Source organism: Manacus vitellinus, unplaced genomic scaffold (genome assembly GCF_001715985.3).
Source record: "Manacus vitellinus isolate BGI_N305 unplaced genomic scaffold, ASM171598v3 scaffold_26_pilon, whole genome shotgun sequence".
Taxonomy (NCBI): domain Eukaryota; kingdom Metazoa; phylum Chordata; class Aves; order Passeriformes; family Pipridae; genus Manacus; species Manacus vitellinus.
In genome coordinates this window covers 1,501,052-1,521,990 of record NW_021939960.1, presented here as the reverse complement: position 1 = coordinate 1,521,990, position 20,939 = coordinate 1,501,052, and the positions used below count along the sequence as shown (strand labels likewise).

The 20,939-nt window shown below is 47.7% G+C and overlaps 3 protein-coding genes across 4 annotated transcripts in view; 1 reads left to right on the top strand and 2 right to left on the bottom strand.

The window, feature by feature from the left end:
* SNAI1 (snail family transcriptional repressor 1) overlaps positions 1–2,191 on the bottom strand; it is a 6,378-nt gene extending 4,187 nt beyond the window's left edge. The window contains exon 1 of the mRNA XM_029960383.1: positions 2,177–2,191. Coding sequence (XP_029816243.1) covers positions 2,177–2,191 — 15 coding nt within the window. The remainder of the gene's footprint in view (positions 1–2,176) is intronic.
* Positions 2,192–3,764: 1,573 nt separating this feature from the next.
* RNF114 (ring finger protein 114) lies at positions 3,765–10,019 on the bottom strand. 2 transcript variants are annotated; one of them, XM_029960377.1, is made up of 6 exons: positions 10,011–10,019; positions 8,732–8,882; positions 7,519–7,625; positions 6,873–6,987; positions 5,969–6,076; positions 3,765–5,760 (listed from the first exon to the last, which is right to left on the bottom strand). In XM_029960377.1, coding segments are annotated over exons 1-6 (549 nt in total). In that variant the 5' UTR covers positions 10,013–10,019; the 3' UTR covers positions 3,765–5,694. The 2 variants fall into 2 exon arrangements, with proteins under 2 accessions (XP_029816237.1, XP_008919956.2); XM_008921708.3 differs by lacking the exon at positions 10,011–10,019 and adding an exon at positions 8,972–9,006.
* A 965-nt stretch (positions 10,020–10,984) lies between these two features.
* SPATA2 (spermatogenesis associated 2) lies at positions 10,985–19,071 on the top strand. Its single transcript, XM_008921698.2, has 3 exons — positions 10,985–11,011; positions 13,258–13,693; positions 15,286–19,071. The coding sequence occupies exons 2-3, from the start codon at positions 13,376–13,378 to the stop codon at positions 16,537–16,539; spliced, it is 1,572 nt and encodes a 523-aa protein (XP_008919946.1). The 5' UTR covers positions 10,985–11,011; positions 13,258–13,375; the 3' UTR covers positions 16,540–19,071.
* The last annotated feature ends 1,868 nt before the right edge of the window (positions 19,072–20,939 follow it).

Below are 20,939 nucleotides of genomic sequence, written 5' to 3'. Positions count from 1 at the left end.
CTCTCCGAAGTGTTTCCCCGTGCCGCGCTCCCCGCGGGTCCGGCCGGTGCTCCGGAGGGAAGCGGGCAAAGAGCCGTGCGGCTGATCCACGGCCCATGCCCGGTCCAGGCAGGCCGGACGCGGCGGGGCTGAGGAAGGCGCTGTGCCCAGGGGGGATTCCCGGGCCCCCCACGTTTGCCTGTCCTTCCCGTGCCCCACGGCTGGGGACTGCGGTGCAGGTTGGGACGAGCCTCCGCCCTGCCCCGCTGGGACACAGTCCGGCAAAGAGCAGGCTTCGCCACAGGTTAATAAAGGTTAATAATCATCTGGGAAGAGGCAATGACTTGCAGAGGAGCAGGATGGATCCCGCACGGCCCTCGGTGACTCCCTCCCTCTGGCAGGGGTCAGGAGCACCTGTCCAGACATGCAGGGAGGCTTTCGAGCAGCAACCGCCCAGCAAGCTGCCCTCTGTTCTCTTCCCTCCTGCCTTCACCTGACTCCTTCCCACGGGCAGTGTGGGTCAAACAGCCCTGTTGAGGCACGTGCTCTGTTTGGCTTCCCCCTTCCCAGGGAACGTGTGCCCACGGGAAGGTGTCCAGGCCTTGCTAGCAGGTGCTGGGGCAGTGGTGAGCAGAGCTATACCAGTCCCCCAAGCCTGGCAGTTAGAAAGCTCAGCCCAGGCTTCCAGCTTATCCCATCCCTCTGGCTCACGTGGGGGTTTCCCTGCTGGAAGGGCTCAGGGCACGGGTCCAGCCACCTGCTGCAGGAGCAGCACTCAGGTCCGGGCCAAGACAGCTGCTGGCGGCAAGGCTGCAGGAGGAGGAGGAACAGGTCCTGCTGGGAATGCCTCCTCTGGCCCTGCCACTCGGAAAAGCACCGTGTGCTGGGCCACTTGTGACTCAACCCCTGCTGACCACGCGTTACTCTTCAGCCACAACCACATGAAATGCAGAAGTGGGAGCAAAGCTTTCCACTGGCACGGCTGCAGCACTGAGCTCACTGTCAGCTTTTCCTCAGGGCAGGAACAGCTTGGAAAGCCTGTCCTGCCAGCCATGCGCATCCTGCCCAGACCAGACGCATTTGCAAACTCTTACCCTGCAGCCACGTGCTCTGGAGTTGGATCATCCCTCCTTGGCTGCGGAATTGCCCGTGGCTTTCAGCAGGTGTTTATCTGCAAAACTCATCCCTGAATCAGCCTGAAGTTCAGGGGAAAATGTGCCCCTGAAGGCCTTGGGGGATGCAAATCACAGAGGCGAGGTCCCCCCCTTTTCTCTCGGGGGTCCAGAGGTGCAGCAGCCCCTGGGGCAGGGGGGCAGCAGTCTGGGTGCTGTGCAGGTGCCTCCCCCAGCCCCTCAGCAGTGCCCCCCCCCATCCTCCACCTGCCACGGATGTGGTTACACTGGGGACACTCATACAAGGAACACAGTGAGGTGGTTTTCTTTCAAGAAGCAAAGCCTGCTCCTCTGTTCTTTCTGAAATGGTAATAAACTGTTCCAATCACTGCATGTGGAAAAAACTTGCCTGTGCTAGGGGAAAAACTGAGACCAAGTGACCTGACCTGCCTGTGAGCCAGGATGCTACAGGACAGAGAGCAGGACACAGAGGGGAGGGGAAGCTCTGCAATGGTTCATGGGCTGGAAGTGGCAGTGGTTTCTCAGCTGTCCCACCCTGCACTGAACTACTGGGTTCTGGCAGCAGCTGAGCCTTAGGGCAGTCAGAGTAGACTGGCCACCACCCTGTGGCACAGCTCCAATCCCAGACCCACATGGACTGGCCCAAGGAGCTCACATGTACACTCCAACCACCTCCAGAGCAACAGATCTGCTACAAATTACTTATTATTTATTACTTCTTATTACTTTCTTTGGCCCCATGGCTCTGTGAAGCATCTCGAATATCTGGCTGCAGAGCAGAGCACCTGACACCAAGGGAGGCTGTGGTGGGGCGAAGGGAAGCTCTGACCGTGAGCTGTGGGGACGGGGTGTGACACCTCACTGCAAGGCCGGAGAAGCTCCCTGGAACCCACCGCAGCCCCTGAACCCGGTGGAGGAGGCCGGGGCTGAGCACAGGGCCGGGAGGAGGGAGTTTCGCTCTCTCCAAGATGCAAGACCTCCCTCTGCTGTCAGCGCTCGCCGAGCGGCCACCGCTGCAGCGGGGCGGGGGAGCTCATCCCCTGCACTCGGGTTGGGGGACGGACCGTCGCTCTCGGCATGGGGGACTAAAGCTGCTCCCAGAAGCTCCACTGAATTCTTTGTTTAAACCAAAACGTCTGAGTACCGGGTAAAGACAGAACAAATGTGAGAAGAACTAGAAGAGAGACCCAAGTCTGTAGCAATGACACTAATTTTTCACTAAGTGCTAAGTATTTTCTGGGGTTTTGGGGAAGGAGTAGGGAAGGAAAAGCAAGGTTTCATAGTGGTTTCAACAGTCCTGTAGAATAATGGAATTTGCCCATAAAACAGTGAGTTGCTTTTGATGAAGCACAGACCAATGCAACTGTGACATGAAGCTCTGCATTAGGAAAACAAATAAAACCCCAGCCCCAAAAGAGGTAAATGCCCCGTTATAATTTTTAGTATATTTAAAAAGAAAAAAAAAAAGCTTTAGGACTATGAGCACATCCCTCATTTGCTTTTCCATGACTTAACACAGCCTTGGTTGATTAATCCTTCCTGCATTGGTCTCACCAGTACCTGTGCAGGATAGCTGGCCAAGGGCCTCAAAGGAAATTTGCTATTCTCTTGTCAATCAGGTGACATGAGGACCCGGAATATACCACCAATGCCTTATTATGGATAGGATCCTTGGAGACCACGGGGATTTACCACTGTAATTCCAGATGATGCAATGCCTGTGCGTTAGGCAATTAATGCCCACAACAATTTGTCAGACCTATTAAGGCCAGTCGTTAGCTGAGAAAGATGCACTTAATAAAATAGCTCAGCTGCTAGCCTGTCTCCTCCCATCCTGTCTCTCTGTGCTAACTGTCCTATTAAGGCTGACTCCTTGTGCCAGACTTGGGGAATTTCACAGGTCCGAGCTGGCCCGATTGCATTATCACCCACAATGGGCACTCAGGGTTTGCGGCTGCACGATCAGGTGCTGACGAGGCGAGAGCAGCTCTGGCAGAGCACTTCACTCTTCCGCAGGGACACTCCAAGGGTTTGGAAGCCCTGACCGGCTTGTTCTATACCAAGGATTTTTTAATGACCCAAATGAGCTGAACGGCTTTACATCAACAAACATGTCTGTGTGAGTTGATGGAGACACAAGGCTCCTCAGCAGCTGGGCTCAGTGGAAGTCTGTGTGTATCTCAGGGCAGCCCGATGGGTGCTCAGCAGATGGGAAGCAGTGCTGTCCACGCTGCTGTTGCTCACTCCTGGAACCAAACCTCAAGCACAACTAGCATGCATTTTCCAGCCAGTACTCTGCTATGGCAGCTGCAGTGGTCTCCACAGAAAAGCCCTGCTGGACTCTCGAGAGGTTGTTTCCATGGATTACAGGAGGATCCCACCCAAGGCTGCACCTGCAGTGCTCTGGTCAGCTCTAGCACAATTTTATCCACACTCAATCTGAACTGTTTTTCATAACCTCCATGGTCTGCTCTTTGAAAGATTATAAATAAAGTTCCAACTAATCAGTACAAAATATTTAATGGAAGCCAAAAGTTAAAGTTCCTGCATTTCTCAACATCTACTGTGCTCTCTGCAGAGTTATGCAGCTGGCAAGAAGAGTTTTTCAGGAGGTCTTCCATGAGGAAGAAATGACAAGGGGTGACACAAAGATAGGATTTTATAAATTAAATGGCCTTTATTTGTAACTTGTCTCCAAAAGTCAAAAACATGACAAAGTAATTGCTCGGAAGCTCTAACTGCTCCTTAAACATTTTACCAGAATTGCATGGAAGTGCACTTAGAACAGTAGCAGGAATCTGGATTCCTGGCAATGGGCATCACCAAACTGCACTCTAGCCAGAACCCAGAGATCCCCATCCAACCCCCAATAAATTGTCATCTCTTTGCAGGTCAAGCATTAAAATAACCACCTTCAAACACAGTTCCTTTCCCACTGAACCATGAGATCCACAATTCCTACCCTCCAGGACTGAGCTTCCAGTCCCCATGCAGATACTTAGTGATAAGTCTGTAACAGCCCATACCAAGGGGAAAACACACTAAACCCAAGTTCAACTGATGCATGTTAGAGGTCTGGCTGGACACAAAGTTTGATCAGAGGTTTTCAGTGGGGTGGTTTCATTATTTTCAGGGTAAGGCTACACTGCAGTCTGAAGAGCATGATGAGTAAGGTTACTGCTCAAATAAATTAATTAGTGCTCAGTTCTGGGGTGGTGCAGGTCCACTGCTCCAATTGCAATGCTTACATTAGACATCTCAACACTAAAGTGATTTACAAGCTCTGGTCGGGTGTCTTAGACTGTTACATCTCAACAGCTTGTCTGTGAAGTCACTGAAAACATCAAATTAAAACTAAGGAATCTCTGTGCTAAAAGTGTAGGCTTGAAAACAGAGTATCCATTGATCACAGACTGGAATTGTCATCCTGCTTTCAGGGTTATATTTTAATTTTTCTTGAAAGCTAGACCTGACTACACACATACTGCTAGCTAGATGGAAAACCATCCAAGTACAGCTTCAGCTGCTGTGGGAACATTTATATTAAGAACAGGAATTCAAAATACCTGATTAAATCTGTGATGCAAAAAGAAAGTGCTGTGAACTACTGCTAAGTTTTGCCACCAGCTTGTCTTGAGAGATGGAAAAACCAGGAATATATATGAAAATTTTAGTTTAAATAGAAAGCAGAGGTATTGAAAAAAAACCTTCTGAATTCCCCTGTCAGGATAAGGCTTAAAATCACTAGAAAACCAGTTTCAAAGCCACCAATTTAATCATAAAGCCAGCAATTATGATTAATATTTGCTAATATAGTTAAAAATTATGTGTTTTAACTAAGACCAACAATTAAGTTAATTTTACAGGCTAGAAATTATAGTAAGAGTAGGGAGGAAAGTAATCATCATGCATAGAACTGAAGTATTTTGGACTAGTTGATTACACAGTGCAAAGATTTGCTAAGAAAGTTTACAGTTTGAAGACTCATACTGAGGATATGTTTTCCATATAGTTGGGAGGCTGCCTGTTAAGGACTGAAACACTGGGAAACATTATGGAATCACAGGTATCAGAGGTCACTTTAAATGAGAGCTGGTCTGACAGTTACAGTTAGCACCTGGAAGTCTCACTAAAGGGAAACAGAGCTACAAATACACCTCACATACTATCACTTGGGATATGTAAATGAGACTGGGAAGAGATATTTATTAACTAGTTCAGGCCACTCCATTTGGAATGTTTCTGTTTTTAGACAGTCAAAGGAACACAACTGCCAAAGAAACCAAGAAATGGGCACAGGGAAAGGAAAAAGATTTGGTTCCCACATGGTGATCTATAATTAAGCTTTGTGTGAAGTAAGTAGAAAAATGAGGCTGATAGGGCTGAATGGCAAGAGACCATGATACCAAAAGACTGGAGTGGTACAGAAATATCAAACCAGGATTTGAAACTGAGATAGGATTAAAGTCTTCCATATTTCTGGACGCCTGAGTTAATCTTGGGATGTGCAGGGAGAAGTGCAAGGATGCTGGGCATTTCCCCCTTGTGGAAGCTTGGTTTTACAGTTAATCTTCTAACTGGATCATTTATCCCTCAAAGAACGCATCAAAACCTGTTCCATCATATCATCTTCATCAGCATCATAATCCTGTGAACAAAGGGGACAGAAATTCTTTATTGCAACAGCCACACTGGTTAACACAACAAATAACAGCAGCAAAAGCTGTCCTTCCCTTTGACTCTCCAATTCCTCCCAGGACACCACGTGCAGGGTGGGGTTTCACAGCAGTGGCCATGTCACACAGCCCAGGTTTATGAGCCCTCAGGCTGCATTCCAAGGGGGAGGATACACATACCACAAAGGTGTCATAGGAGAAGCGGTGTCGCCTCTGCAGATGCTCCATGAAGTTAGCACTCCTGTAATTTGGATCTCCCCATGGCATTGAGGCACAAATCGGGCAAACCTTCAAGAAAACCCCAAAAAAGCCAATTAGGCCCCAATGGTTAAATCCTTTTACATTGGCAGCAGGGAGGGCAGGGCAGGGACAGTGTGGAGGGTTGAAGTTCAAGGTTTGTGCTGCCACTATTTTATATGCAAAGTGCTGCCCAATACCTTGCTGGGATATTTGATACAAAAGCCTCAGACAATTTTAATTGATGTCTTAGATCCCTGAAATGGAACAGCTTACTCTTCTCCCACATTCAGAAAATCAGAACTCACTACTCTCCAGGAGAAAAAAGGAACTTTTTTTCCTGACTAATGTGGAATTCCAAAAAACTTCCCAGAAGAACGAAAGTTTCAAATTCAGTTCCATGTTTTGCAATTCCTCTTACATAAGAGGAAGTATCACAGAAAGACTACTAGAACAGTATACTATTTTTTGCAAGCATTTTCCCCAGTGGCTTATAGTATCTTCTTGCTGAAAACAGCACAGAGGAAAGTTAAATGTACGACCTTTTTTTAAATTATATTTTATTAATTTGCTGTGTCCAATTAACTTTGAGTGTCTGCCATTTTTCAAATATGAAAGGAGGATGTGGCCCAGCTGCAGTCAGAGTAGAGACCAGTCACCTCCAGAGAATGCACTGAAAGCCAACAGGAGAATTATGTGAGAGTTAAAGGCATGACCAGCAGAGCCACACTGGACTTAACAGAAATAATTATATGCACTTAGTTCAAGAGTAAGTCTCTAATTCACTGTTTCAAAGGGCTTTAAGACTAGACTTCGTTGCAATTCTTGCACCAAGACTCTTTATTACCACTTGTTTTGCATCCATGCTGTGCAATGCTTTGCAGTGTTCAACCAGCCCTTCCTGATCAAAGTTTTTCTCGCTGCAATACGGACAAGGAAAGGTGAAGCGATTTGGGAAGTTCCTGGTTGGGGGGGAGGAGAAAAAGGGGTTATTTACACATACAAATTATTCAAAGCAATAATCTTACTTATTCAATTAGGACAAGCTAATTTTAACAATCAGTTTGTAAACTCCTAACAATAGCTTAAGGAACTCAACATTGTCCATATTAGACTGATCTACAGTTCTTTTACAAATGTTCCAATGCCAAATGTTCTCTTTAAATGCACAGGGTACCACACACATGAGTGCACTGCAACCAATTCCTACTTCCCCTCACCATAAGTGAGTACAACTAAGAGACAGAAAGATAGAAGCTTCTTTTAAAAACCCAGCCACATTGTACAGAATACCCTGATCTTAAAGATGTCCTGTGCATGGACTAAGCAGAAACAGCACAGCTTGCCTGGGCACAGTCAGCTGCAGGATCAAGGCTCAGTTTTTAACCATATAAAAATTAACACCCAAACCGAGGGAGGAGGTAAAGTCTGCTCGTACTTTGAGATTCCTTTTTGTGACAAAAAAGCCAAGCGCTTCAGAGCAGAGCTGTTACCTGGTGTTGTGGAGGGGCTCTTTAGTCACAGCTTTCACACCTTCCATGATGTAATTCTGGTACTTGGAGCATGAGGCCGCGTGGCTGCGCATCTTGGAGAGGTACATCTGTGCAGGCAACAATGGCACAGCACATTAACTCAAACTACCTGCACTTCCTGCTACACTTCTAAGCAGAAGCAGCAAACATGTAACCCAGAGAAGCTTCCTGTACAAGTGTTAAAGCAGAAAATCCAAATACTTCAGCTGGTGAGGTGGAAAACTTTTGAGATACAGATTAGTTAACCTGTAACTTTGCTGCCTGTACTATGTTACACACACCCCTGCTCAGGACAGCTCACTTCTCTTAACCTATACTACATACTATTTTATATTCCATACTATAGTAGATAAACAAAAGCTTCCTATAAAGCCAGTTCACCTGGTCACTGAGGAGAACAGTGTATGGAAAATAACTCGGCTTTTAGGACAGCTCTTGGTATAAACTGATTGCTAATTGTTCAATCCCATTAATGAAAACTCAGATTTACAACAAGGGAAGCTGTAACTCAAGACACTGCAGTTTTCTCTCAGCTGGAATGGAGACAGAATGAAGAAATGACCCAGAAATAAACAGTGAAACTAACTGAACCCTTACCCTCACCTTAGTTTGTCTAATTATCCTTTTCCTGTTGCTCTGTCATGTGCTAGGATATTTTCTTATACATTCACTTAATGTATAAGGGGCTAAGCAGCTCAACTTCACCAAGGGAAAGGGAAGCCCAGGAAGGATGTCACACAGGCATTCAACATGCAAGACACAACAACCAGTAAGTCCATGGAATATACCAGCCATGCAAGACAACTCTGACTGGTGACTACTGCAAAAAAAGCAAATAAATTTCTGTTAAGGAGCCAGAGCTCACTCTCTAACCCCCACAGGCACTGTTTCATTACACTGTTTCATTCACAAGGACATTGCCACAGCAGCAAGGTTTTACTGTAATTTTAAAATCAGTCTCTTTCATCTGAAATTTGCTTCCTGAACAACAAAAAAACTGTGGAAAGAATGCCAACATTTGGGTGCTGCCTTTATCAAATACCTTTAGAACATATCAGAATGAACATTTTGACCTGATTCTGCCGAAAGCTGAGGAGCAAGCACTTTATTTCCCTCTGAGCAGTGTCGCTGAGCAGGCACACCTCAGGCACTTAACTTCCAACCGCCTTCATACCTTTTTGTTGCAGCCATTGCAAGTGGTCTCTGTGGTTTCAATCTGCTTTTCCAGGTCCAGAGCTCTGCTCCCAGGGGACAGGGTGCTGCGGCACACGCCACACACTGGTTTTTTGGGCTTGAGACACTCCTGCAGGCACGGCGTGCAGAACCTGTGGTGGAGAAAAACCTGTGGTGGGCACCAGCACCACACCCATGCCCTCCCTGCCCCCTGCCCGCAGGGATAACCGAGTCCTGAGACATGAGATCGGGGAAAGCAGCGGCCCGTTGGCACTCAGGTACCCAAGGGAGGAGCAGGAGGATCCCAGGCTGTCCTGCCCAGCGTTATTTGCTGTTGGACAGGGCTCCCTTTCTCTCTAGCACCCTTGTTTACACATTCCTTAACCCTCTTACCCCATTCTATGCTCCCTATATCAGTCCTACTCCTGAAACCAGTAGAAATGTTTAGTCTTTTGTCAAGGCAAGGCCTAGATTGTTGGCAGAACAGCATATCAGGGCCTAAACCACAGAATACGGTCAAGAATTGGGTGACTATGTACCCTTTGTGCTCTGAGGGAGAGGAAGATGGGATGAACAGGGGGTCCCGAAAGCCCCCCGACTCAGTTCTCAGGGGGTGGACCCGGGGCGGACCATTTTTTTTTTTTTTGAGGTTTTTTTTTATTTTTCTAATACTAGTAAGCCTTATAAGTTTTATAAGTGGATTTTGAAGGCAGTAGAATCATAAAGCGGTTTGGTTGGAAGAGACCTTAAAGCTCATCTCGTTCCTACCCCTGCCATGGGCAGGGACACCTTCCACTATCCCAGGTTGCTCCAAGCCCCGTCCAGCCTGGCCTTGGACAGTTCCAGGGATGGGGCAGCCGCAGCTTCTCCGGGCAACCTGTGCCAGGGCCTCCCCACCCTCACAGGGAAGGATTTATTCCCAAAATCCCCTGTAACCCTGCCCTCTAGCAGCGGGAAGCCATTCCCCCTTGTCCCGGCGCTCCGTGCCCGCATCCTTCAGCAAGGTGAGGAACCGAAAGTGGAAGAATAGCGGCTTTATTTCTGCCTCTGCTTTTCTTTAATTCTCTCTTTCACGGACGCTCCAGGTCACCCCTCAGCCGCTGCCGAGTCGCAGAGCAGCCGGCGGAGTCCCCCTGCCCACTCACCCCTGCCCTCGACACCCCGCCCCTGCCCCCAGCCCCCCCCGAGCTGCGGCTCCTTCCGGAGGCCCGCAAGCCACCCGCGGGCCGCGAAGCACCCGGCACCTTCCCCCGCCCCGTCCGCCGGCGGCGCTTCACAACATGTCCGCAGGGGACATCGCATGGGGCTCTTCGAACACCCGAGGCCCACACGGGGCAGGTGAAGGCGGGAACAGCGGGTCCTGCCGCCGCTCCGGGACACCCGCGTACGAGCCGCCCGCCGCCATTTCCGCCGCGCCGCCAGGGGGCGCACTGCGCACGCCGGCGGCCCCGCCCCGCCGGGGCGGGACCGGCGCTGGTGGGCGTGGTCATGCAAATGAACGCGTCATGGCTTGGTGGGTAGCAGTCACAAGCAGGGGGCGTGGTCGCCGTGCGATGGCGTGGGCCCGGCGCGGGGGCGTGGCCCGTATCCCCTATTCCCGTTCCTGGCGGCGGGGCCCGCGCTTGGGCCCTCAGCGCGCGCGAACCCGCTCCCGGCACCAGCGCGAGTCACACGGCCCGGTTCCGCCACAGCCCGCCGACATTCACGACCGCTCCATGCCCCGCCAGCCCCGGGGTGGCGGCCTTGCAAGGGCTGGCCGCCCCGCCCCGCCCGCGTGACGTCCACCGGCGGAAGCGTCGCGTCGCCAGCGCGTTCAGTTCCGGGTCGCCGCCGCCCGCGGCCTGCCGAGCGAGAGGGCGGGCGGTCCCTGTTCCCTGGCGGGCAGCGCGCCGGGGGCCGCGCACGGGGTACCGGCGCAGCCGACGGCAGCGGAGGGGTCGAGTTTCGGGGCAAGGCCGCGGAGGCAGGGGCTCGGCTGGGCGGGGCCGGGCGCAGCGGCGGGGCTGGTGCGTTAGGGCGGGCGGGGGCGGCGGCGGCGGCGGGCTCCCGGAGCCGGGGCTCGGCGGGCGGCTGGGGAGGCCGCCGGGCGGGTGCCCGGGGGTTCCTCACCCCGGCTCTGCAACAGGTGACCGGGCACCAACCGGCCCCGAGCGGGCCCCCGCCCGCCCCTCCACCGGCGGACAGCGCTCGGCGGGGCTCGGGGGCCGTTGGGAGCCGTTGTGTCCGGGAGCCTTGTCAGGTGTTCGGCGACAGTCTGGCGTTCCTGGTGCTCTCGGCCACGGTAGGAGCAGTGTGTGTGTACCTCACGAGGAGGGTGCACCTCAGTACCCGTCTCCTGCTGCTCCCGTGCTGCTGTCAAGGTTTTTGTGCAGCCGAGTGGTCCAGCGTGGTCGGACAGTCGGTTCCCTCGGGTGAGGTTTTGGCCCTGGAGATGGGTAGGAACGTTCTCTTGTCCCACCGGGCAGACACTGGACTTTACTGTTCTTGCATCTCCAGGAAATCTTGAGGTTTTCAGTCAATAATTTGCAGCAGAAAACAGCCTCGTTCCTCGCTGTGCTCTGTCACCAGTGCGCTGTTAAGCCTATATTTATCCGTGCCTGCTGCACCGCGCGGCTCCCGAGCCTGTAACCATGGCTGTGCTGCCGGGGGGCTGGGACGGAGCCCGGGGGTTTGGTCTGTCCTCGTTTGCAGTTCGACCCTGACCTGTGTGCAATCCCCGGGGCAGAGGCAGGGCTGGCAGGGGCTGCCATCTGCAAGGCCTTGGTGAAGGACTTTTTGTCTGGGAACTCTCCTGACCCTGACATCTCTCACGTGTAACCGAGTGCTTTGTTTGGTGGGTAGTGGCAGTGGGGGTGGTGGAACTCTTATTCTGACTCCGGTTCCTTGTCAGCACGGGATCATTCAGTGTCCTGGGGGTGTTTCGCTGACGTGCCAGACAAAGATCTCTCTCTGCAAGTCTCCTGTGCAGCTCTTCTTGCCAAGGAAGAGGCTCTGCTGTCTTTGTCCACAGACCCATCCTGCACAATTTGGGGGAGGAACGTGGAGAGAGGCGGAACTGCTCCTGGCCCTTATGCTGAGATGTTAACTTAGCACTCCACATTTCCTGTGATTCACAGCCTGTCTTTTGACACCAGCACCGTGTGCCTGGGAGCAGAAACCGAACTGCTACTTAACTTTCCCCCTACGGGGCTGGCATTGAGCATAGCCTTTCATCAGGGAGTGTTAACTGCTAGGCTGGTGGTTTTGTTTGTTTGTTTTCCAGGCCTCTTGGTTGTTGGTATTTTGTGTTTTGGCTCCTTTCGTTCAGTTAATTTTGCTCTTAGCAGTGATTTGCACTGTAACAGAGGTGGGGGGAATTGATCACTGTTCTAGCAGCTATTAATACCGGGTGAAAAGTCTTCTCTGAAGTGCAGTTTCAGACTGACTACAATTGAAATACTGCACTGATTTCTCCCACCTCCCATCAGTTCAAGGGCTGGGTTGTCTTTTTAGGTGAAGAACACAGCCTGTGGTCTGCTTTTTGATCACAAGTTCCTCGGGCATTTGAGATGGAGTCACTTGGCCTGTTAATTACCGAGGTTTTGGTAAAGCAGGGTTTGGGAGCTTCTTTTGTCACCAGCTGCTTCAGTGCAGTGTGTGAGCTCAGTGAGGTGAAAATGTAGATCAGTGTGCCCATAAAAGCAGCTATTCCTGCCAACAAAAGCACATGCTGGAAACACAGAAATGGGTTTTGCTCGATTTCAATAAAGCAGTTGAAGGTGGCAGGTGTAGGTTTTTTGCCTAAAAGATGTCAGATGTGTTTGCAGCTGCTAGCATTCAGCTGAAACTTGGGCTGTGGTTTGCAGGGGAGAGGGCCCTCTGGAGATGGCTGCAGAGCTGCCCCAGCACATGGAATGTCAGTGGCCAACAAAAGCCTAGAAAATGCTAGAAATCGGAAGGCAAAGTAAATAAACCCTCTCAGTTTAGGGGCAGTCCTGTGCCACAAGAGGGGAAAAAAGTAGATGCTTTACCAAGATGAGCAAAGTGAAACTTCTTTGTGGAATTTTTTTAAACTTTGTATCACTGTGCATGAAAAAAAAAAAAAGGGACAAAAAACCCCCCAGGGACTGTTTAAAATAATGTTTGTATAAGTTTTGCGAACTGAAGGGGAAAAATAAAATGGTGAGAAGAGGCTCTAAAAATTCATCCTTCTCCTTGCAGTTTTTTTGCTGTGAGTTACTTCTCCCTGGGTTCCCAGAGCCAGGGAAGCCTCAGTTTGGGCTGGAGCCTGCCCAGCTCTGCTGTACCGAGCTCTTGGTGTTGCCTGGTGGTGCTGACTTGGGCAGGGACCTGGGAGAGGAGCAGGGAATGACAGTGAGAAGCAGGACAGCAGCATTTCTGTGGCCGCTCGCGCTGTTCTGGAGTCTTAGAGAGGCTGTTGTGGGAGCTGCTGCTCTGTGAGAGCAGGATTACAGAGCTCTGTGGGGCAGGGAGATGCTGTGGACATCTGGGGTGTGGGCACCTGGGGTGACCTGTCTTTGTTTTCAGTTTCTGCTCCAGGAGTTACCACTGCTGAAGATTTTTGATGCCAGACACTCAACCTACTGCCAAATAGCCATGACAGAGACGAGGTAGCTGCCCCAGCGCGAGGGAAACGCTGATTTCAATGGATACAAAATACAAAGACGATTTATTTCGGAAGTATGTACAGTTCCACGAGTGCAAACTGAATGCCTCTGACAACAAGCAGCGTCCTATTAACGATGAGTACTTGCGAGTGGCAGCAGCGGCCTTACTTTGCCTTCCCAAAATCGATCCCTTTTATAGATTCCGGTTGATTAAATTTTATGAGATGGCTGAAAACTCACTGAGATCTGTGAAATCCTCGAGTTTACATTGCCTCCACAATGCATTCAACATGCTCGAGACAGTTGGAATTAATCTCTTTCTGTACCCCTGGAAAAAGGAGTTCAAAAATATCAAGGTAAGACATTTTTTGTGTAGCCGTAGTGAGAACATGATTTGTTTTCCTTTCTGTTAACACATTTCATGCAGTTCCTTTAGAGCCTTCTTTTTTTTTTTTCTGTTTATTGGCATGATATATATGTTCTGGTGAACAGAAGCCATAGGAAAGTTTCTGTGTAAAATAAGTGAACTTGTGCTGGTGAGAGTATCCCAAGAGCAGAAGTGCAAGTACTACCTGAAGTCATAATGTGTATAAAATAGAAAAAGAGCTTGTTTAAGGTTGTTGTTCAGTCTGCCTTGCTACACTGTTTTATTTCTACTTGGAGATGCTTTCACGAAGGTGAGCCCCTGAGTTGGATTAGATTTCTGTCTTGCCACAGCTGTTACTGGACACAAGTACTAAGCCCAGTGCATGTGTTCAAGTGGATGCTTTGCTGAGCTTCACACAAACTGTATGATAATGGCGAAGGAACATCTCCAAAAGAATTGCTTTCAGAATATCTTTTATCTGCTTGTCAGTTCTCAGTTCATGAAGTTTTGATTTTAATGCACTTTCAAATGTATCTTCCTATGCCAGGATCTCAGAGAGGGAAGAGGGAACTCACACACTGCTGGGCTTGGGTGCTGGAAATCACATAGGGAGCTCTCTGCTGTTGAGTTTTCTGTTTTATCTTTTACTTGTTCTTAGATGCTTATTCAAAGCTGCTGCACTGTTTCAGTAATGAATGCTGCACCTGAATTGCAAGAACAGTTTTGAGGCCTGAAAGCTGGATAGACAGACTGCTGGGATTGGTGTCTGCAGTCCTTGGCAGTTGTAAAAAGACAGTTTCACTGTTAAGCAGAGAATTTGGACATTATTAGAACATTTGAGAGTTCTCTGTTTCCCCAAGGGGAAACTGTCTTTCTTCTGGATCTCTCTGTAAATCTTCATTATGATTAAGTTCTGATGCTGCTCCTGCCTACAGTCCAGAACAGGCTGAAGTGGGATAAGCACGTCCCTCAGGTGTGCCAGGTGCTGAGGGTATTTCAACTTGCAGAAACTTGTGTCTTCGCTTTTGGGGCTCTTTTAGTGGAAGTTTTTTGAATTAATATTAAATTAAGTAGAACTGATGTTTGAAACTGTTTAGTAACAGTACAGAAAAAAGTGTGCACCCCAAGTCCATTTAAAGCTGAACTGAAGTTTGGCCCTCTTGCTGTAATTCTGGGTTCCTCTTGCCTCCAGCTTGCCCCTGGCTGGGGCAGTTCCCGAAATTCCGGCCTTTTTGCCTTTCATGGTAGACTTCCTGTAATGCAGACATGTCCGGTATGCATAAAAGTTAATGTCAGTGCATAGCAGAGTGATTTAAATCACCAGGGAGGACATTATGCTAATCAGGATTTTAATTTGAATGAAAGCTCTCCTACTTTGAATTTGCCTCATGTGGAATTTCCATCTGCTGAACAGGAGGGCTGCAGAAATTGAGCTCATCTTGCCAAGGGAGTTGCATGTGTTCGCAGTCGTTATTATTCTATTTAATTATAATGCTCTCTGTCACTGAATTATCTGAACATCTAGTCCACCACTGAATTTGTAACCTAGTTTTCCTTTTATTCCCCTCCCCTCCCCCTTAGACCTACACTGGACCCTTTGTTTATTATGTAAAGTCTGCTCTAACCGAAGATGATGTAAGGCAGATTCTGAACTACATGGGCTATGTCCCAGAACTGGGAACAACCTATAAGCTCAAAGAGCAGGTCGATGCCATCCAAGTGAAAATGATTTCATTTGAACTCTTTTTGGCCAAAGTGGAATGTGAGCAGCTTCTTGAAATCCACTTGCAAGTGAAGGATAAAGGTTATTCGGAGATCGATGTCATAAACGAGCGGAAGAACAGCAGCGAGGACGTGCGCGGCTGCTCCGAGGCCATGAAGCGGCGTGTGGAGTGCAAGGAGAACCTGAACACTTCCATGGCACGGATGGTGCTCCAGAAATCGGCCAGTGAACGGGCCTCTAAAGATTACTTCAAGCCAAAGGTGAGCAAGCCTTCCAAGTCAGTGGATACGTATGATAATTACTGGGAAAGTAAGAAACCGCCTTTGATGAGCTCCCTGAGCCTCAGGAAAGAGCCGATTTTGGTCGATGCGGAAGATGACATTAAAGATGAAATTATCCGCCCGTCGCCCTCTCTACTGACCATGTCCAGCTCCCCACACGGGTGTTCAGACGAGTACTTGCCAACTTCATCTCATCACAATGGCATGCTAAGAACAAACGTCCCTTACAGCTCCTATTTTTCTGCCCAAGAGGACTTAGATTTATATACTGATCACGATTCTAGGGGTATGTTAAATTTTAAAAGACAAGAATCTATTAAGCCTGATGTGTGGCTGTTAAGAAGCGATGCCAACCCCGTTTACCACAAACGCACCCACCTAGCCAAAGAGACAGCTTCCCCCAAGTGCCAGAACTGTGGTGTACCCTGCGGCACTTCTGTTTGCCAAAAGTGTGACAATCTGTTCAGCTCGAGGCAGGAATACCCAGCGGTGAAACAGAGCACCTACTCAATCAAACCACTCCCAAACGACAGCTTGTCACCTGCGTCTGCTCTGAGGGAGAAGTCACAGTACACATCACAGACTCAGAGCCAAGACAGAGCTGCTCAGTTCAGCTCCAAATCCAAGCCTTCGGGCACTTCTCGCTGCGGCTTCTGTAACCGCTCCGGAGCTGCGAACACTTGCACGTTCTGCTCGAAAGTCTCCTGTGACTCTTGCCTCAATGCTTACTATTATGACCCCTGCTGTAGGAAGAGCGAGCTCCACAGGTTCCTGCCTAACAACCAGTTAAACTATAAATCATCCCAGCTGTCCCACGTGGTCTATAGATAGACCCGATTAGTCTGTTTGGGAAGGAAAGGGGAAGGGGAAAGGGCTATCCTAACTAATGTTCTGACTCCACACTGACCTCTTACCAAAACCACACGTCCAAATATTTGGAACCATGGTTCAGTGATCAGGTGCCAGTTCTTGGTTTTTGTGGCTTCATAGATGCTGCAGATCCATTAGATTTCATGCTGCTATAATTTAGGTAACTCCTAAATGATCATCGCTTTTCAATTTAAATGGGGGAGAGAACACATTTTTCCTTAAAACTTGGCAGCTGTTGTATTTTTAAAAAGCGACATCACACTTTTCTATTACATCGCGGTCATCTCCTGGCCCAAACAAAGCCAGGCAGGGCTTGAAGATAAAGCCAGAGAATTAAGATTCTCATTTTCTATGAGCAACAAAACTGCCGGTTTTTGATAAAGTATGACTTCAAAATGTGCAGGAAATATGTGAATGGCCTGTTTTGCCAACAAGGACTACTTTTTGACATGTGTCTGCATTTCTTGATCTCCAAAATGCAAACACCACAGCATCTCTTCCTTTTGTCTTTGTTTCCTCCTTCTCCCCTTCTCTCCCAGTTGTTTATCTCAAGCTTATGTAATCTGAATCTGGGTAATACGTGCTTTATTTTCCGGTGTTGCCAATATCATCCTTCTGGATTTTACCGTATGGTATTTTAAAGAGGTGAACGTGTATCTGTGTCACTCAGATGATGCCTGGGGTGTTGTCCTCTCAGATGAGTATCCATTTTCTTTACTTTCTGTTGCACATGTATTAAGTACTGTTCTTTGTACTGTAAATAGGTGATTTGGAAACAGTTTATTTTTAATAAATATTTAATATGTTGAGTTCTTAAAAGTGGTAGAATCATTATAACTATGAAGTCTCTCTGGGTTATTTGTTCAGGTGTGACCTTTTGTTTTTCCTTGTACTTTATTTCATAGCTTATTATAGCCACTGGCAGACTGATGTTCTTGGCTCTGATCAATTCTTGGTTTTAATCTGCCTTTTCTTTTTTTTTTTCCCTCTGATAAGACTAGCACTAGTCTGAGTGGAGTCTTGTCTAAGAATTGCAGGATTTTGCTTCTCAGTGCACGCTTTTTCTTTGTGGTTATGGAAATTGTAAGTATTAATGTTATGCTTGCTTCCAAATTCATTGCCAAGTCCGTAGTGTAGTCCAGCAAGTAAAGCACTGGCCTGGTTAAAAATCAGAGCTCATTTGTGACTCCTGTTCAAGTGAACCCATCAGTTATGGATGTGAATCAGATAATAACCCTTGTCTATTGCTATAGTACTTGGGAGCCCTGACTGAGAATCAGGACTCCCTGGTGCTGGGCTCTGTACAGTTTGACCCCCAAACAACACCTGGTTATGAATAGACTTTAGTTTTTTATTAAAAGGAAACCCATAAGAATCCTAAGTCCCTTATTCCAACTAGCTAGTTAGCACAAAGTATCAGGCAACCTAATCTGATGTGCAGAACTAAATGTGTTCAAAATATCTGTAAAGAACTCTAGCTGAGATGTAAACTATGTAGTCCACTTTGCACTGAAATTATTCACTTAGGGGTTTTTAACCACTGTTAGAGTCTAGGCTTCACAATTCAGTGTCCATCAATCCCTGTGTGACACAAACATGCATGAATGATTGTTTGTCTTACATTTTTTTGGGTGGGGGGAGGGCTTCAGGTAGGTAGAAGGGGAAATTATATAGGCTAACATTGTAAAATAGCTAAAATAATTTTAGCCGTAAATGGGTGTCAGAAGCATAATGGAAATAAGATGGAACCTGGGTCTTACAGAGGGCTGAGAACAATAAGTTACTGTCCAGTTTGCACTAAGAAACAAAGTGAATGGTGTGTGTTTAACAATCAGGGACTGCAACTGAACATAATGTCAAGGTCAAGTACTGCCTTGCTGACCCTAAAGGTTGGGGTGAATGTTGTTTAGGTGAATGATTTTAAGGTTTTCAAACTCTTGTATGTTTTTTATAAATATATATATATATATATAAATATGACACAAATGTAGATACATTATGTATATAGTGAAGAATTTAAAACACAATTTTACTATTACAATGCAGTCTGAAGGTGGTTTTCCTTTCGGTGGTTATTTTGGTTTTGTTCACCTTCTGCAGTGTCATGCCTGTTTGGCTGCTCTACAGTGTATCTTCTAGTTCACAAGTTCAATTTCCATATGGCTACTCACACTACAGTGAATAACTAAAACTGTGATGCCACGTAATTTTTACGGTGACCAGAGCAGGGACTATGCTTGCTCTGAAAAAAGAAAAGTCCTCTGTATATATGTCATGGAATCCTGTAGTACAAACCTGTGTTGAATTGAAGTGATACCATGCTCTATTTTTGTGTATCTTACTGTATGAGGTTGCTGTGATTGATACAGTAAAATATATGCTAATTTAAAATGCAGGTGTTTTGCATCTGATTTGTTTAAATTAATTTATGTTTTGAAGGAATTTAAAAAAAATAAAGAGGCCTTTAAGAAAAGGCTTAACTCTTTTCTTAAAGTCGAGTGCATGTAGCTGTCTGTTCACCACTGTGTTTGCATGCAGCCATGATGAGTTGGTGCACAAAGGGGGCCTTGGGCAAACGGGCAACAATGTCTGTATCGTGGGCCTCAGCCTCCCCAGACTGGGTGTGCTGCTTGCAGAACACAGAGCTTTTTAAAACCCATTTATTTTCCAGCCTTAGCAGCATGACTCAGAGCGTTCCATGGAGCATGTGAGCCGGGATGTCAGCAGTCTGCAGCAGACTGAGGTGGGGTGGGAGCAGGCTCTGTGTGCCATGTGGAGCTAACCTCCATGGATTCCCAGCCTTGGCTCTCCATGACACTTATCTAACTAGCTTCCTGATGGAAGCTGCATCTCCCAGAAGATGTGTGATACCACTGAGGTACATTTTGGCACTTGAATTAGGCCACCTGGCTCCTTTTGCATCCTGCTAGCTCCAGAGCAGGATAATTTCTCAAGTTCCAAACTAGATCATTCTTTTCGTTTGTTCCTTGTGTTAAAGCATGTCAGGTGAATGCTGAAATGCCTGAAGTGCCTTTTCTACAAGTCCTCTACTCAGATCTGCCGAGATTACTGGAAGTACCAGGGAGGATTATAAAAATCAGGCTCAAGGTAACTAAAATATTCTTGCAGGAAACCTTCCCTCATGCTGTGACGCTTCTCCTGCTGACGTGTTTCTGGTGCATATAAAACAAGCCTTACTGTCTGACGTTTCTGATTACAGATCTATAAACTTGTTTTCTGCCTCTTTTGCTCTCAACAGAAGCTTAAAGGTTCCATACACTGTTAAGTAGTTTAGATTTGGTGGTTTGAACCGACAGCTCCTTGAAGTTGTTTTTTCTGGAAGATGGCTGTGGATTACAAGCGTTTAGTACTAATTACGTGTTTAGTGCTAATTATGCTGTAGACCCTCTTTAGGGAAAAAGATTCACCTTTGCAGTATTTGTTGAAACGGGAGCTAATCTGAGCATGGTGATAAATGCTGCCAGAGTGACTGAGAAAAGCAGGAGGTGACTGCAAGTTAAGGTACATGTTGATGAACCTAGTTCGGCTCTCATTTAGTTGCTTCTCTTAATCAGTGAGAGTGAATTAGGCCTTTTAGCATAATATCTAAGTATCTAAGCAGCAACCGAGTTGGGCTGCAAATGTCTCTGTCTGTTATTTGTGAGGGGTGTTCCATGATTCCTCCTGAACATCATGGAATGTAGTTGTGTTTATCTAAGATTGTAAGTATGTAAATGTCTTAGAGCTCTTGTGTAACATTAAGTAAAATTGAACGTTGCAGTTACTTTTAAGTACTTTTCTACAGTTGATGTATTCCCCTAGAGAAGGCTTTCTGTAACTTGTCTTGCCAGTCTGAAAATGTAGGGGCAGGGAATCAGTAACTAAGTAGGTTTGTGGTTTTGTACTCCTACACCCCTGCTGTGAAAACCAGACTCTGAGGGCAGCCTTGTGCACTGAGCCACCACGTGAAAATGAACACAGTGCAGCACATCTTCCACAGTGCCTGGAGGAAGGCAAAGGGTTAAAGCATGTGATGTGGCAGCAGCTCTTTTACCTCCCAAATCCTGCAGACATGCCACATAATTGAAGCTCCTCCATCTGAGGAGAGGTGTAGGAGAGCCAGGGAGCAGCTGCTCAGTTTGACAGGCTTTCTGTGCAGATTTCAGTGTGCTCCTGTGTGTGAAGCAGGGCTGGTCCTCACGGCACCAGAGCTCAGCACTGAGGAGATCCCAGCATGGTTTGTTCTGTGTGGATCAGTTTGTGGATCATGTTTGTTCCTTGGATCAGATGGGAATGTAGATCCCTGGATAAGGCAGATGAGGTGCTGGTGGGCAGCTGTGGGCAGCCAGCCCTGTGCCAGA

Coding starts and splice junctions, on each gene's coding strand:
- RNF114 (XM_029960377.1), bottom strand. Junction 7,626..8,731: donor GCAATGGCTGCAACAAAAAG/GTATGAAGGCGG, acceptor TTGCCTGCACAG/ATGTACCTCTCCAAGATGCG. Junction 5,761..5,968: donor TCTCCTATGACACCTTTGTG/GTATGTGTATCC, acceptor CTTTGTTCACAG/GATTATGATGCTGATGAAGA.
- SPATA2 (XM_008921698.2), top strand. CDS start 13,376: ATGGATACAAAATACAAAGACGATTTATTTCGGAAGTATGTACAGTTC. Junction 13,694..15,285: donor AGGAGTTCAAAAATATCAAG/GTAAGACATTTT, acceptor CCTCCCCCTTAG/ACCTACACTGGACCCTTTGT.